Below are 16,849 nucleotides of genomic sequence, written 5' to 3' on the forward strand. Positions count from 1 at the left end.
TATTGTGTTATTTTTTGATGAATGTCTTGAGAGGCACAAGGGGTTCAACTTGTTTTCATCTGCCGGCTGTGGTGGGTTGAGAAGAGAGTGAGCGTCGAGGTGAACTATTCAATTGTAAGATTTTCCACGGGAGAATTCCAGATACTTTTACTTTTTGTGTAATCGCCGACTCATCCTGATTTATCTAGCCAGCATCCTATTTTTTTGTTTGAATAGATAATAAGATATGACAATTCATATTGGAGGCTATTATTATTATTCTACCCTTGGCAGTGAGTATTATATCACTATACCCAGTAGTTTAAACTCGTGGTGGGGAGTTGGTGCCTCAGGTGTCCGTGTCAATATCAACTCCGCGTGCATTTCATCATTTTGCAACACGTGTGGTTCAACCCCAAATACCAAATATCCGAATTCTGATCTGCTAGCCATGTTCACTCAGTATGGCACCTGAGAGAAACAATGATGGCTTCCCGCAAGGCAATCGAGAGCCGCCCATGGAGCCAGCCTCATCCATCCTTGCGGCTCATTTCGCCCCTCTGGCACCGCAAGGGCAGAAAGGACATCGGCTCCCGCGGGAAACTTTCGCACAGCTTCGCCAAGAACTTCTAGGGGAAATACAGAGTCAAATACGCGTCGATGAAGGCATCACAGACATTAATAAACTCATCTGCATTGTTCTCAAAGCCGGCCTGGAAGTGGATCTAACTAGTACCGAACCGACAGAAGACTTGCTGGGCCAAATTATCGACTGTCTGGACATCATCCAAGCAAGCATCGAGAAAGCCCCCCAGGCATTATGGGAAATTTCAGATCCGTTGATCATGGGTGAGGATGTCGAAGCGCCATTATTTGCCTGGTTGATCCTACGATTGATTAGATTGTCTGGCGCTTGGTCCTCCGAGTTCATTCACCATAGAACGCATCTCATATTCAGCAGCATGGCCAGTCTTCAATCCAAACAAGCTCGCTCATCACCTTTATGCTACGGCGTTTCGGCCTTTCTTCGTGCTTGTACATCAGGTCTGTCATATAGTTCTACGAAACTTGTCGTGAAAGCTCGACTGACATTGCAACAGACATTTTATGCACCTTGGAAACATCGCTGAGTGGCAACTTGCGGGATTCTCCTTCCAAAGATCTGTACATACCCGCGACAAACGGGTCACTCGGTGTCGATCTCGATAATCTGGCTCTTCCCCGCGGTCTCATGCGGGAAAGGATAGATTTGGGTTCTTTCTCTCAGGCCATCATCCTTGTGTCTCTCTTATTAGATTCGTTTAGTCCTCAGGCCGCAATAGAGGGTCTTCCGAATCGACGAAGTTTCAATCTCCGTCAGAATCTTCCGTGGGTCTCAAATGGGTACAACCGCCTCCGTCAAGTGGCGGCCAAGTGGGTACAGAGAGCTGGGTCAACGCTTACTCCAGAAGAGGAGCAGGACACTTTAGAAATCATGGCTTATACACACCGATTTTGTGTATCTGACACGTCTGGATCAGCCCTGCGTTCGGACGTATCCTTGGCCTCGACCTGGGCTCAATGCCTAAGTGACATAATCCCGCCCAGTATTTCCAGTCCATTGCCTGTCCTTCAGACGGGATTGATTCATTTCTTGGAGGAAGCGCTCCAAGCGGCATTCGATTCGAAAATTTTCGCGGAACACCTGAGGGAGTCATTTTTACCTGTTTTTGCGAAAATCAAGGACAAGGATGGTAATTTCTTGCCTATGGAGCCAGGCCTATTGGTAATGATCAGCCCTATATTCAGTCAGATTAATATCTTTGGTCGAGGTGTGAGCTAATTTTGTGCCAGGCCTCAATTCAATCTCTTGAGGAGGTGCTACTTGATGTTTCGAGACTCGCCGAATATCACCCCAAGGGTTTGCCTGCTCCTCCAGCAGCCGCCGTTTTGGCTGATGTTCAGAAACCCGGCATTTTCAGCCACGAAATGGACTTGGATGATGATGCGCGAGCCCCAAAGCGCATGTGCCTGCCTGTTGAGCCCTCAAATCAAGGCTTACGGCATCTGCTTACAGAGAAGCTATCGGCGCTGTTAAACTGTGACAACTATGAAGGATTGGCGGACCTGCGAACTGCACTAATGTGAGTGTCTTGAGATCATCGGTGCCCTGGAATAAATCGAGCTAAGACTGGAATAAAGAAACGCGTATGATGAGCTTTCTGACCCTCAAAGGTCAGACATACTGATTATAATCGGACAACTCTCCTGCGCCATTACAGGACACCTTGAGCAAAAAGTCTCAGATGTTGTAGGGCGAGATACAATTTTCTGTCAAACGTGCGATTTCGAAGACCCCAAACCTGGGACCGGCACTGAACAAGAAAAAGTCGAATTCGAGGAACTGTGGACAATGTTCAACTCCATTCTACCAAAGCTGACACGCACACCCGGTCCGCGCATAGCAGCTATGGTAGCTCTAAGAAGAATACTGATGCACTCCCCTTGTCTAGATCAGATGCACTTGTCATCGTCTGCATCTGGGGAATTCTGCCTCCACGCTTTCCGAAGTTCCATCAGAGAACTTCGCGTGGCGACCAGGTTTGTTTGGCAACTTCACACTTAAATTGAACCTCTACTGACTAGTATTTAGTCATTCTGTCGTAGCATTTGTGCACCCTAGTCTGCAGCCAGACGTTCGTCGAGCCAACTTTGTCGTCGTACTTGAATGGCTAAAGAACATTTCCGAGAAGAACGACATTCCTTTACAGGAGGCATGTGTTTTGACGCTCTGCTGTCTTGCCAAGTATGTCCCAGTTTTCATAATCCTTGATCTCCCGCTCATTGACTCATTCATTCCATAGGTTCTCTGATGAGGAAGAGAAGAATATCATTCTTCTGCGCCTTGTGGAGTATCTCGGTCACCCAAATCCATACATATGTGCAGTAGCATACGATCAGGTAAGAAATACTGGACTTGAATCGCCTCTTTCGGCCGGATCATCCTATCTACCCATTCACTTGGACATCCGAAACTGAAAGGCTTATCTAGTTGTCCAAACTTGCTTTTCAATTTACTTTGACACCTGCTGGCTTGTTCCGGCCATATTGGAGAACGCTGTCAGTGGCAGTCGTCAAGAATCTTCAAACTCGCCCATATATGGCCGAGCAACTATGCGAACTGCTTGGCATGAAAGTCGACAGCTTTTTGCGGTTAACAGAGGTTCATGTTCTACCTTATTTGGTTCTGACAAGAAAAAGAGACATCATTTGCAGAATCGGGGCAAGTCGCGATGAAGCGGAATCGCCTTTCGACGTATGTTCTGAGAAGAACAACCTTGCGGCAATTCTCGCTTTTCTGCTAGCTCAGGAATCTAGCAACCCGGAAGCCATGATCATGTCTCTGCTGGCAGAAATAGACCCCGCTTTCAAAGGACGGACCCTGGCCGAGTTGGTGCGAATCGAGCCAATCCTGATTGCTTGTGATTTATTGAAAAGCCTTGGGGATGCCGGTGAACAAAATAAGGAAAGAGTGAGTATATGACCATTAGGAAGATATTTGGAGTCTCCAGCTAAATCAAACCCTTATAGTTTCACCAAGCACTTCGTCGCCTGGCCTCTTTCGTTCCAAGGAAGTCTGCTTCACACGGAGGTTCCTCCAAAAAGGCGGATTTACTGAGCCACTTCATCGAAGAACATGTTCTCGGAATCATCACGCAATTTTCAAACGCAATCAATGACTTTCAAGTGCGTCAAACACTGGCGGAGAAGAGACGGAATCTTAAAGCAATCGAAGAAATGATCAGTATTGCCCAGGGCCATGTCAGTAATGCATTGCCTCAAGTCTGTGCTTGTCTTCGCTCTGCCCTGGACATGGAGGAGTTATGTGCTCAAGCGTTCTCAGCTTGGACGACCTTGATCAGCTCCCTCAGTGCGGAAGACATCGAGCCTCTCATCGACCAGACATTTGCAATTGTAATTAGATATTGGGATAGATTGACTGACCGAAGCAGGAAACATGCACATCGTTTAATCGATCACATATTGACAAATCATCCAAACCTCGTGCGAGATACCTTCGACACCATGCCGTCATTAGCCTCTATTCCTGAGATGGCCCCATTCGAGGCCCAAATCAACGAATTGCGGGCAGAGATGGACGTCCGAAGTCGATTGCTCGCCTTGATCCGCCGCTGTCAGAGTGAAAATGGTACTGTTGTTGAGCAAGCCTTGGCCGAATTACTTCCGTTTCTGTCCAAAAACGAGGAGTTCTTGCACGTCTCTGCTCTTAGCGAACAGCCCGATCCTGTTATTGCCCAGCTCACGAGAGCTTTATTGGATTGTTGTGTCAAATTCAATACTAGTTCAGACAGCATCACATCACTGTCTGCGCAATGTTTGGGACTTGTTGGCTGTTTGGACCCAAATCGAGTAGAGACAGTGAAAGAGAAGAAGGACATCCTTGTTCTCTCAAATTTCGATCGAACAGAGGAAATTGTCGAATTTGTCCTTTTCTTTCTCCAGCATGTGCTTGTCGATGCATTCTTGTCGGCCTCAAATACAAGAGCCCAGGGATTTCTGGCATATGCCATGCAGGGCCTTCTCAGAATCTCCAATCTGCAATCGGTTCTATCTCAGCGGTCGTATAATGTTCAGGGTGATGAGAAATACCAGCGGTGGATGGAACTCCCTGAAGGGATCCGCAATACTTTGACGCCATTTCTTACATCAACGTACACCGTTACGATCGTTGCGAAGAACCCCGAAATTGAGTATCCTCTCTTTTCCCCGGACATGACCCATAGTGAGTGGCTTCGAACTTTGGTGCAGGACTTGCTCTCAATCCAAAAGGACGACAATGCAAAGCTCGTTTTTGCTTTCTGCAGTCGTGTGGTGAAAGGTCAAGACATATCCATATCTTCCTTCCTCCTGCCATTCGCGGTGCTTTACCGCATCGTCGGCGGCACAACGCAAGAACAGCAAGACATTCAACTCGAATTAATAAAGGTTCTTTCACATCCTCTTCCTGATACGAATAACAACGCCCGTGAAACGATCATATGCTGCAGTCAGGTAAGGTTTCCCCGGCCGCTTGATGCATAAAAATTACTAAAGAGAACCCAATATTTTCAGAGTGTTTTCGATGTCCTGGACTACTTGTCGCGATGGCTTCAGGGAAAGAAAAAGCAGCTCAATAGTATAGGCCATCAACCCAACCAGTCGAGCCGTTCTCGAGATAACGGTAGAGAATTACTTTTCGACAAATTTTCAGCTCAGATCAAATCCGTTGAAGCCGTTTTGGCTGCAATCCCACCCGAGATAATCTCCAAGCGTGCTGTGGAATGTAAATCATTCTCTCGGGCTTTGTTCCATTGGGAGCAGTATATCCGGCGATGTAACTCACAGCCGGAATCTACGGAAGGTTCTGACTCAGAGCTGCTTTACCAAAGGCTGCAAGACATCTACAGCCAAATTGATGAGCCAGACGGGATAGAAGGTATATCCAGCCATTTGTCCGGACTGAACATTGACCAACAGGTTTTGGAACATCGAAAGGCTGGCAGGTGGGCCACCGCACAGAGTTGGTATGAGCTTCAGCTCGAAAAGGAACCTGACAACCTTGAGGCCCAGTGGAATCTTATCACTTGCCTCAAGGAATCAGGGCAACAAGGTATTTATGTTCTGACAAAGAGCCTTTACTCTCCATCCTCAGCTCACTTCTTTTAGATGCCATTCTCACTCGCTTCGAAGCTCTCAAAGATGAAGATGCCGCAACTTCGCGATTCCTTCCATTTGCAGTCGAAGCATCTTGGATCACAAGTAGATGGTCTAAGCTCAAAGGCTATCTGGAACTATGTGCTGAGAAGGGAACTGGCGACTTCAACGTGGGCATTGGCTCGGCTCTCTGCGCTCTTCAAGGGCGGCACGAAAACAATGACGCTTTGTTGGCGGAGAAGTCAGAAGCCTTTACAAGAACCATTAACCAGCTTAGGCTCAATGTTGCAAAGTCCTTGACGTCAAATTCTGTCGCTTCATTACAATCATGCCATGACGATATGCTCCGACTGCATGCCTTGGCAGATGTGGAGGCGATAGCCAATGCAAGAACTGGAAGCCCCTCGTATCCAGACTTGTCTGCCGCCCTTAAACGGCGTTTGGATGTCTTGGGAGGTTACATCGCTGAGAAACAGTACCTATTGGGTATCAGACGAGCGGCCATGGAGCTAGCGTGGGTTGACACAATCATCCTCTTTGTTTTCAACGGGCTCGCTGACTGTTTCTTTTTTCATGCTCTAGAGGCGGTTTTGTGGATTCCGATATCTCTGCTGCCTGGCTTACAAGTGCCCACCTCTCGCGCAAAGGCAAATTCACTAGCCAGGCATACCATTCAATGCTCAATGCAGCTAGGCTTAAAGACCGATCAGCCACCATTGAACATGCAAAACTGCTCTGGCAAGATGGACACCATCGAAAGGCGATCCAGACTCTGGAAGGGGCCATATCCATGAATGAAACCACTCCAACAGCATCCAATCCGGCTGCATCCGAGGCAGCCTCCTTTGTCTCCAGTCGTGGACAGAAGCAAAACGATGTTCCTGCCAGGGTATGTCTTCTCTAAAGAAAATATCTAAAAATCAAAACGCTAAATTTTATCAGGCCCATCTTATGCTGGCAAAGTGGACTGATAGAGCCGGTCAGACCCACTCTCAGGCTATTGTTCAACGATATCGAGAAGCCATCAAGTTGTACCCACGGTCGGTTTTATGTACTATTTTTGGGGGGAATTGCTCTAACAAAGGCACACAGGTGGGAGAAAGCCCATTACTACCTTGGAAAGCACTACAACAAGATCCTTGATTCTGAGAAGGCGAAGCCTATGGGGAAAGAGGCTCAAATATAGTAAGCTCATAAGCTCTTGATACCACTGACGTCTCGGGACTAACATCTTCATCAGTCTGAGTGGAGAGGCTACCAAATTGGTGATCGACAACTACCTTCGTTCCCTAACATATGGCAGTAAATACGTTTTCCAGACCCTACCAAAGCTCCTCACACTTTGGTTAGAGCATGCTTCCATCGTTGGTCAGCCCATTGACCCAAAAAGAGGAGACAATGAGTGAGTGATCATTCCTGTGTGAAATGCCCAGCAAGCTGACTTGCAAATTTAAAATCACCAGGGAGTTCCAACGACACACCAAGGCGCAAAGACAAAAAAGCCTAGATGAAATGCATGCCCAGCTGAAGAAATACATTGCGTCTCGTCTTCAGCCTGCTTTGGTAACTAAAACTTTGCTGCTACTATTATACAGGAAGCTAACTGTAATAGCTATTTACAATTTTGCCCCAGGTTGTGGCCCGTATTTGTCACCCAAACAGTACGGTCTATGATCTGTTGACTAGAATTGTGACCAAGGCTGTCCACTACTTTCCCCAGCAAGGTCTATGGACAGTTCTTGCTGTGGTCAAATCTTCGAATAAGGATCGAGCATCGAAGGGTTACAACTGTCTTCAGAAGATCACTGTATGTGAAGAAGCTGATAACAACGTGAAACAGCACTAAGACAATATCTATAGGAGTTCACCACGAAGCATAAGACGGATATCTCATCTCCTGACATTCGTCGCATGATAACAGCCGGTCAAAAGGTCTCCGAGGAATTGCTTCAGCTATGCCTCGCACCTGTCGAGGATAGAGCCACTAAGGTCTCGCTTGCGCGCGGTCTGGGATTTAACCACAAGGTTGTGCCTTGTCGTTTGGTTGTGCCATTCCAGGCCATGTTGATTCCCAGTCTCCCTGCATCCCATGATGCGGACTATCTGAAAGGGTTCAGAGCCTTCCCTCGGGATCCAACGACAATAGAAGGTCTTTGAATCTCTCCAGGCTTTTGTGAATACTGGCTAACCTACTTACTTTAGCCGTTCTGGACGAGGCCACAATTCTCAACTCGCTTCAAAAGCCTCGCAAGATCAGTATTAGAGGTTCCGACGGGAAGATCTACAATGCACTTTGCAAACCGAAAGATGATCTTCGCAAGGATCAACGTCTCATGGAATTCAATAACATGATCAATAGATTTTTGAAACGGGACGTTGAGGCCAGCAAACGGAGGATGTGTGAGTAAATTCCATAATCATACTGAATCTCTTTTCGTGGCCGGGGCTAATGCAGGAAAAGACATCAAAACCTACGCAGTTACCCCATTGAATGAGGAGTGCGGTCTCATCGAATGGGTGGACAATCTTCGCACACTGAGGGACATTATCGTCAAGCTTCTCCGCGAGCGAGGAATTTCGCCCAATGTAAGTTTATGGAAATCTGAAACAACCCAGACGGTGACTAATGAGGAATTAGTACGGCGAAATCAAGCAACATCTCAACGAGATCTGTGCAGACAGGTCACGTTCCAAAGTTCATTTGTTTACGACCAAGATTCTGGCCAAGTGCGATTCTTCTCTCCTCATCAATCTTAATTAAATAAAATCTAATAACAATATAGGCTTCCTCCCGTTCTCCATGAGTGGTTCATTGAGATGTTCCCGGAGACAGAAGCCTGGTTTGCGGCAAGATTGCGATACACAAGATCTGCGGCAGTGATGTCTATGGTTGGATACGTCCTAGGGTGCGTGAAATCTTCTTGTTTGAAAGTATGATTATCGTACTGATTTGATTTATAAATTTTTAGCCTTGGCGATCGACATGGAGAAAATTTGTCATTTGAAGAAGGCACAGGAGGAATTCTGCATGTTGATTTCAATTGTCTATTCGACAAGGTATGTCATTCGACTCCCCAGTATTTGCTACAACGAAGCGCTTATCACATTCCCAGGGCCAAACATTTGAGAAACCAGAAGTTGTCCCATTCAGATTAACAAACAATATGATTGATGCCTTTGGCGCTTACGGGTACAATGGTACGTTATCCCACAAGCCGATTACATGATGAATTGGTTGCTAATATGAGAATCCATAGGACCCTTCCGACGCACCTGTGAAATCACTCTTAGTCTTCTACGACAAAATGAGGATTCATTAATGACCATCCTGGAAACTTTCCTCCATGACCCGACCACCGACTTTATCGGAAAAAGAGTGAGTCTTGTCCCCCCATCAGGCCGAAAGCCTCTCACTAAACCCGCTTCCTAGCGCCGGAATCACGCGAACGTTCCAGACACTCCGGCCGGTGTGCTGGAAGATGTTCGCACCAAGCTTCGGGGTTTCATGTCTAAGCAGCCCATTGCCCTGTCCGTAGACGGACAAGTGGATGAGCTGATCATGCAGGCAACTGATAAGAAAAATCTGGCGGCCATGTACATTGGATGGTGCGCCTTCTTTTGAGCATTAAATGCTCCTCATGGCCCATGGTCTAATTGCATGGAAAATAAACGCCGAAACGACAGGGTGAAAATTTTCCCCACTTGAAAGGCGTCAACGGTATAGGAAAGGTGGTGGGTGGTGAATTTCGGTTGAATTTGGTTTCTCATTATTCTCAATCTTTTTGTACCTAGCGATGTTAAGAGTTTCAAGGCGTCATGTAATGAGGTCTTTCTGATATTAAGACCCGAGCTCAGTCAGATATAACAACTGAGCCATTTCGTTTTCAATACCACATGTCGAACGACTGAGTTCTTCTTTAATGACGGTTCCGGCTTCGGCTCCTCTTGGGGCTCCGACTCCGACTCCGATCACTGTAGCTACTATAACTAGGGCTTCGTCGTCGGTGCTGACGGGGGCTTTCTGGGCGAGTGCTCCCTCGTCGTGGTGATCGTGAACGCGAACGCGAACGTGAGAGCGATGGTGGTCGATAGGTATCGTGCCGCTCAGTAGGCCGAGCGCGACCCTGTCTTCTTGGGGGAGATTTTGCATATGGACCATTGCGCCGACCATTTCCTCGAGTAGACGGTGGTGGTGACCGTGAAAAGTTGCGCCGGGGAAGAACGATGGAAACATTCAGATTTGTACCATCAAGTTGAGCTTCATGCATATGGGCAATTGCTGCCTCAGCATCTGCGGGGTCATAGTAGAGGATATAGGCGGTACCGCGATTGGTCATAACTAGAACATAAAGTCAGCAATGCACAGCTATGGGACCGAAGGCGGACAGCTTACAAGCTGGGTTCATTGGGAGCTCGAGCTTTTCGATATCACCAAATTCGCCGAATATCTCTCGGAGATGAGGCTCGGTCACATTCTTGGTCAATTTCTCTACCACAATCTGCCTCTCTTTGTTAATGACCTGAGCGATCTACGGGGCAGAGAAAGCTAGTTCATGGAACTGACCTTTGCGCTCCGGGGTGGGCTTCGATCTCGGCTAGGCGAACGCGAGCGGCTGTAGCTGCGGCTCCGGTAACGTCGGCCGCTTTTGATAGGGGTACGAGAAACGGATCTTGAGCGGGTTCGGCTCCGGGTTCGGCTTCTTGAACGTCGGTCATGGCGACCTGTATCGGGAGATGGAGAGCGAGTGATACTGCGAGGTCGCGAGTCGCGAGTTCTCGAGCGCGAAGCACGCGACGGGGCGCGATCGTTAGAGGGCAAGGGTGAACGACTGCGGGGCCTTGAAGACATGATTGCGCTTGCGGTTTGAGGTAATCAAGATTGACAGGAACTCACGGCGCCTAATTGGAACAAGATGTATGATGGGAATGGAAGCTTCAGGTTGAGCGTTGCACGGCACTAAGCCATGTTAGGTAATGACCTTCCAAGGTCGGCGCACACCGCCTTGCCTACACTCTACACTCATTCAACTACCAAGTGATACCATATCTATTGGTTCTAGATTCATCGAGCAGTGAGCCAGAATTGAATTTACACATTGTCTATGGGAAAATACCAATTCTCACATAGAAGAGAGTAAAGTATGAGATCAAAGGTTGTCAAGTACTTCTTTCACCTTGACATCACATGATGTTTTATATCCGGTCTTGAAGCTCTAAACTTATTATTCTCTCTTTGATTATGTTTTTTTTTTAGTAACAAAGGCACGGATTTGCCACGGAGAACAATATTAATGGGTCGACTCCCCGGTCAGAACAATATTAATGAGAATCATTGTTGATGCGAGTTGATAGTAGTCATATATACTTCTTTCTTTCCCACCCTCAAGGGTCCGGTATGATGAACGCAGGTGATCGTGAAATCCCCATTCTCAAAGCATATAAAATGGTTGAAACTCCCTGTAATGAGACTTACTCTCTCTAGATCAAAATATGGGAGATCACCCTTAAATTATATCCAACCATGAAGATTCTTCTAATACTCTGGGGGATTCTGGGGCTGTTCAAGACAGCAACAGCCCTATCCCCAAATGTGCGGGCTACATCAAATGTGCCAGAAGAAGGCAGTGACGGCCTCTGTTATGACTATGTCGTTCAGTACGCCGATACTTGCCAAAGTATTGCTTCAGAATATGGTATTACTAAAGCCTTGATTGAGAAGTATAATAGCGACACCTGGGGCTGGACAGGCTGTTCCGGTATCTACCAAGGGGATATCATCTGTCTTAGCTCAGGTGAGCCTCCTATGCCCGTGGCCCTCCCTTTGGCCACATGTGGTCCCCAGGTCCCGGGTACAGCTAGACCGAAGAACTACGCCGATCTATCTTCACTGAATGCATGTGCTGCTGGTTGTGTAAGCGCCTTTCAGCTTTATGATTTACACCTTCCAAACCAATTCCGTTGCTGACTTTTTTCTTATATCTAGTGTATCATCACAGGTGTATGTGCTTCAGCAAAAGATGGAGACTCGGAACTATGTAGGACGAGTCAGTGCATCTCCGGCTGTGATGCCACGTCGGCTAGCACCAGTACTACATCTTCAACCAAGAGTACCAGCAGTGCCTCTTCGACTAAGGGCACCTCTACCGAGAAATCGACGAGTACGACAGAGCACACATCCTCAACCAGTACTAAAACCAAAGCAGCAGCCGCAACAGGAACAGGCCTTTGGACCCTTGCCGCCTACACCGGAAAAACCTGCGACGGCGACTATTACGTGTTAACGGGGACCAGCTTAACAGACACTGAATGTCTCGACATCCATGGTGGTCTTAGCTTGGAGATGACGGACAGCGTCTCCTGTGGGTATTACACCAATGGGGGTTCCACTTACGCCGACTGCGACTCAAGTCCAGAGCTGGGGATTTGGTCGTGGAGCATATCTGGGGGCAGCTGTGTGGCTTTCGAAAAAAGCTGTAGTAATTCCGGTTCGAATATTGTAGACATATATGATCAGTCTACAGGTTGTCAGGAGTCGACGATGTATGATCCGCATTACTATATGACTTGGCGCTCGTTGAAGTGTCAGGTCTCGTGAGTGGCAATGGTTCTCGAGGTTGGTGCTTCTATATTCTTTTCAATGTTTGACCTGGGTAGGTGGGTTATGTTAGGGATACATTGATCAGAACCAGCACTTCAAGGGGTTATCTAATCCAATGTATACTGACTATTACATCGTTATGGTTTATCGGTGCAAATGTAGATATCTCGAGTGATCTAAGGAATAGAAGCTCGCAGGAGTAGAAGATTCGGAAATGAGGAAGTGTATGGTGTAGTGTATCGTCTCATCCCATGGATGTGTATATTTTCATTATGGATTTTTGCAAAGATGCGCCTCTATTTCTGACCATCTCGCCATTGCTCATATTCACGAATCACACTGTCCGTGATCTGCCGATGAACCTGGCCCAAAGCATACTCGAAATGCTTCAATTGCACTTCCAGCTCTTGTTGTGTCTCTTCCTCCTCGTCCAATGCAGCATCACCAGCGGTCTCACAAATGCTGACAATCTCTGCACCGGAGTAGCCCTCGGTATGAGCGGCCAGCTCATCAAGATCAACGTCCGGGTGAATAACAGATTTGCTCGCCCAGATGCGCAGGATTTCCTTTCTGGCCTCAAAGTCTGGAGGTCCGATGTAGAGGATGTTGTCCAGGCGACCTGGACGCATGAGTGCTGGGTCAAGAACATCCGGTTTGTTGGTGGCCGCGACAACCAACACGTTTCGCAGCTCCTCGATACCGTCCATTTCGTTGAGTAAAGTTGTCAGGACGTTAACGCCTCCTGAAGAAGTGCTACTGCGTCGTGCAGCGATGGCATCGATTTCATCAAAGAAGATGATACTTGGTCGTGCCGCACGGGCTTTGCGGAAGATCTCTCGCAGTGATCGTTCGGACTCACCAACGTACATGCTCAGGATTTCTGCACCCTTTACGGCCAAGAAATTCAAGCCTGCTTCCGTGGCCAGAGCCTTGACGGTGAGGGTCTTGGAACATCCCGGCGGACCGTATAGGAGAACGCCCTTTTTGCTCTTAACATTGAGACGCTTCATACGCTCGGGGAACTATGATAGATGGTGAGCTTCGTAGATAGGTTAGAATGAGCGGGTAGCCTACCTTGAGGGGTCTCTCGACGGCCTGTTGCAGGCGCTTTTTGATATCATGCTGCCCACCGATGTCAGACCATCTCACCTTAGGTGTCTCCAAGAACACCTCTCGCATAGCAGTAGGGCGGATCTCCTGCAACGAGGACCAAATATCAGATTCTTGAATCGCCAGATCCACAGTGACAGGTCCGTTTTCTTCAGCATCGCTAGTAGCATCCATGATATCAGATGCCGGTACAGACTGGCTCCTAGAGGGAGAGACGGATTTCTGTTCGAGCATCTGCCGTTGGCGTGCTTTTCGGCAAATGAGCTGGAGTAGAGCAAACAAATCCGCTCCGACGTATCCGTGGGTCTTCTCAGCAAGCAAGTCAACCATAGCATCGGTGAGCCCTGCAGATGCTGGTCCACGAATGGCACGTAGGATTTCAGCTCGGTCATGTGCCGTGGGGACCTGGATCTCGATCTCTGTACCAAATCGATGGGGAGTCCTGAGAGCATCATCGACGTTGTTGGGGTGTCGAGTGGCAGCTATCACCAAAACCGACGCGCTCCTCATTGCATCTAGGTTCTCACATAGGACCGAGGCGAGCGACGAAGATTCCAGGGAAGTTCGCTTAGGAGCGATAAAGTCTAGCTGATCAATGATGATCACACTGGGCTTGGAGCGAGCGGCATCCTGGAAGGTAGTGCGTAGTTTTTTCTCGGCTTCGCCTGTGCTCCGTCCAAGAGTAGCAGTTCCAATTTTGAAAACCTGTCGCCAGCCAGCCTTCTCGATTTGCTGGAGAAGAGATGTCTTTCCTGTTCCTTTAGGTCCATAGAGAAGAATACCACGGCTATGTTCATAGAAAGAGGGCATTGTAGGTTTGAGCAGATCGATATTGAAGTCCGATAGGCTCTCATTGATGTCATCAATCTGTCGTGAAAGACCACCCAACCCATCGGCATCAACTGAGATTTCATGGGGAATCTCAGAAGGCGCCTCTACTTCCGTGCCAATAGAGATCTTGGTGGCATTTGTGAAGCGAAAGATCGTACGACTAGAGCTTGGGGATTCGGAGTGCATGTTCACAACCTGGAAGCTTCGGCGTTGACCTCTGAGCTCAAGCTCGAAAATTAAGCCCTTGGCAATCACCTCACATCTCAAAAGCGGGAATTCCAATGCCCATTCCCAGTGGCATCGCTCTTCCGCAGGAATTGGGCCAAACCTCTCGATCTTTTCAGGTTCGGAACATTCAATCACAACGACCGATTTAAGCTCCTCTAATGCACCATCAATTTTAGTGATGTTTATTTTTCCCCCGACCTTGATCCCGTAGCAATCTTGGAGAGCCTTGGATGTTTGCACCACTGTACTCTGTATATTTTCGGTCGCCGTCCAAGCAATCGCGGTTTTAGGAGGCCCTTCTGCGAAAGATATGTCGCAAAGATCATCGGCACGAAGTCTAAGGGAAGCCAGCGACGAGGAAGATAGATATATGCGGAATGCGTCTTTGTAATCGGCTCTTGCCTGTTTCGACACTGGCCGCACAGTGAAGCTGCGAACGTCGGCCATCGTGCTTCGCTGCTGAAATCAAGGAAGCGGGTAATTTCGGAGCGGGGATTGGTCGAAAAGGAAGCTATCAGCAACAATCCATATATTCCTGTAAATCTTTCGGCGCGTAGATTTGAAAGGTGGTGGTTCGCACTGGCTCAAACGCAGATATCGTACACACTGGGGGTGGTACTCAATGTTTCTCTGCGGGACTGTGTTGACTAGGGACTTTGCAATCCGATGCAACAAGAGGTTGCAGGTAAAGTTCGAGAGTCAGCGACAATTAGAAGGCCAAAAGCCTCGAGGTATAAGGCTGAGACCAAATCGAATTGAGAAATTGAAATTCTGGTGGGGAGCTTATCAGTGGGTTTGATAAACCCCCCAAAAAGTGGGTCGCAGTAAAGGCTGCAGGAATCAAGTCTTAACCTTAAAAGGTGCAATGTATCATATGTTTCAATGTCAATTTACTAAAATGTAGAAAACAAGAGTTACGGCATCTATCTCCAGCGCAGTTCAACCGGACATAAAGTAACGAAACAAGGTGCCACAGGCTATGGACAGGTGTTTATGATACTGGGGAACAGGCGCCAAATTTCCATAGAAACAGGACATTCAGATCTTAGCACGTGAAATTGCAGGCAAAAGGATATGTGGCAGGTTGCGCAGGAAACGACTTGCGGATACGAGAGAACAAAAAACACACATACACGCGCAAGTTCCGAAGCGAGAGAGTTAAACACCAAAGAAAAAGATGAAAATAGGAAAATAAAAGGGAAAAAGACAGGGAGGAAAGAGGCAGATAGGAGAGGTAGAGAGATGGGAGAAGGAGGAGGAAGTAGAGGAAGATGGAGAAAGAAAGATGATGGTACAGGGTTTAGCAGCATTTTCCGCCACCGCTGCCATTCAGGCCAGATCCCTGCTGGTCTATACTGACGCCCTGAGAGCCAGATTGTTCGGTCTTCGAGGTGTCCATGCCCTTCTTGATATCCGTTGCGAGGCTATAGAAAGCCTTCTCGATGTTGATGTTGTTCTTTGCGGAGACTTCGAGGAAGGGGATACCAAGTTCATCAGCCAGCTGTTGTCCCTGCTCGGTGGAGACAGCTCTCTTCTCCTCCCAATCGCATTTGTTTCCAATGAGAATCTTGTGTACTCCTTCACTGGCATGTTGCTCGACGTTGGAGAACCAGGTACGGATGTCTTTTGGTAGGGGAAAAAATGAATTAGTCTCGAGCGTTCATGATTTTTGGAGGAGAAAGAAGACACGTACTTTGGAAAGACCGCTCATCGGTCACGTCGTAGACAAGGAGAATGCCCATAGCACCACGGTAGTAAGCCGTGGTGATCGTACGGAAACGTTCCTGTCCTGCGGTATCCCAGATCTGCAGCTTCACTCTCTTACCATCCAGCTCAATCGTACGGATCTTGAAATCGATACCGATGGTGGTGATGAAGGAAGGAGTGAATGAGTCTTCGCTGAAACGGAGGAGGCAGCAGGACTTGCCTACGCCGGAGTCTCCGATCAACAGAAGTTTGATCTACAAGGTAAGTCCAAGTTAGCCGGTGCACTTGACAAGGTGTCTGGAAAACACGTACGAGGAAGTCATAGTTTCTTGTACCGGCCATGTTGGCTTTGTTTTGTGTTCGCTAGAACCGGCGAGAATCGATATTCTAAGATAGGAGACGGTTGGATTGGTAGCGGGTTCCACCAATTTTGGGACTGAAGGTATAATCTTGGATTAACAAGATGCGACACCGCGTGTTGTAAGGAGATTTGTAGGGCGAAGCAGGTATCGTTAGGTGGCTAAGTGGTGGGCGGGATTTTGTGTTTCCAGGATTCCAGGGACAATATCAGGAGTGTCGGGTGAAAAGTGCAGATCGGTCACCAACAAGATGGGAACGAACAAAACAAAGACTTCTGAGGGCAAGGAATATCCAGGCGATGTTAATAGATCAGAGCAGACAGCCTTAAGTCGGCCGTTAGAA

The 16,849-nt window shown here is 47.8% G+C and overlaps 5 protein-coding genes across 5 annotated transcripts; 2 read left to right on the forward strand and 3 right to left on the reverse strand.

Annotated features, from left to right (window-relative positions):
* Positions 1-443: 443 nt before the first annotated feature.
* Positions 444-9,295, forward strand: atrA (protein kinase MEC1; the record flags this gene model as incomplete). Its single annotated transcript, XM_057062288.1, has 25 exons — positions 444-1,023; positions 1,080-1,744; positions 1,813-2,102; positions 2,161-2,559; positions 2,612-2,764; positions 2,823-2,919; positions 3,011-3,490; positions 3,550-5,031; positions 5,092-5,629; positions 5,686-6,187; positions 6,256-6,562; positions 6,616-6,713; positions 6,766-6,858; positions 6,914-7,075; positions 7,137-7,236; positions 7,286-7,480; positions 7,534-7,822; positions 7,876-8,073; positions 8,135-8,259; positions 8,312-8,400; positions 8,457-8,579; positions 8,643-8,730; positions 8,787-8,871; positions 8,931-9,049; positions 9,104-9,295. The coding sequence occupies 25 exons, from the start codon at positions 444-446 to the stop codon at positions 9,293-9,295; spliced, it is 7,449 nt and encodes a 2,482-aa protein (XP_056926250.1).
* A 295-nt stretch (positions 9,296-9,590) lies between these two features.
* Positions 9,591-10,522, reverse strand: N7503_002742 (RNA-binding protein with serine-rich domain 1; the record flags this gene model as incomplete). Its single annotated transcript, XM_057062289.1, has 3 exons — positions 9,591-10,012; positions 10,067-10,172; positions 10,238-10,522. The coding sequence occupies 3 exons, from the start codon at positions 10,520-10,522 to the stop codon at positions 9,591-9,593; spliced, it is 813 nt and encodes a 270-aa protein (XP_056926251.1).
* A 672-nt stretch (positions 10,523-11,194) lies between these two features.
* Positions 11,195-12,268, forward strand: N7503_002743 (LysM peptidoglycan-binding domain-containing protein; the record flags this gene model as incomplete). Its single annotated transcript, XM_057062290.1, has 2 exons — positions 11,195-11,584; positions 11,657-12,268. 2 exons carry the CDS (start codon positions 11,195-11,197, stop codon positions 12,266-12,268), a joined length of 1,002 nt encoding a protein of 333 aa, XP_056926252.1.
* Positions 12,269-12,567: 299 nt separating this feature from the next.
* Positions 12,568-14,887, reverse strand: N7503_002744 (putative AAA family ATPase; the record flags this gene model as incomplete). Its single annotated transcript, XM_057062291.1, has 2 exons — positions 12,568-13,293; positions 13,346-14,887. The coding sequence occupies 2 exons, from the start codon at positions 14,885-14,887 to the stop codon at positions 12,568-12,570; spliced, it is 2,268 nt and encodes a 755-aa protein (XP_056926253.1).
* An 814-nt stretch (positions 14,888-15,701) lies between these two features.
* On the reverse strand, positions 15,702-16,593 carry srgA (Rab family GTPase srgA). Its single transcript, XM_057062292.1, has 3 exons — positions 16,460-16,593; positions 16,134-16,401; positions 15,702-16,063 (listed from the first exon to the last, which is right to left on the reverse strand). The coding sequence occupies exons 1-3, from the start codon at positions 16,487-16,489 to the stop codon at positions 15,741-15,743; spliced, it is 621 nt and encodes a 206-aa protein (XP_056926254.1). The 5' UTR covers positions 16,490-16,593; the 3' UTR covers positions 15,702-15,740.
* Between the last annotated feature and the right edge of the window lie 256 nt (positions 16,594-16,849).

Source organism: Penicillium pulvis (genome assembly GCF_028828015.1).
Source record: "Penicillium pulvis strain IBT 33274 chromosome Unknown contig_12_segment0_segment0, whole genome shotgun sequence".
NCBI lineage: Eukaryota > Fungi > Ascomycota > Eurotiomycetes > Eurotiales > Aspergillaceae > Penicillium > Penicillium pulvis.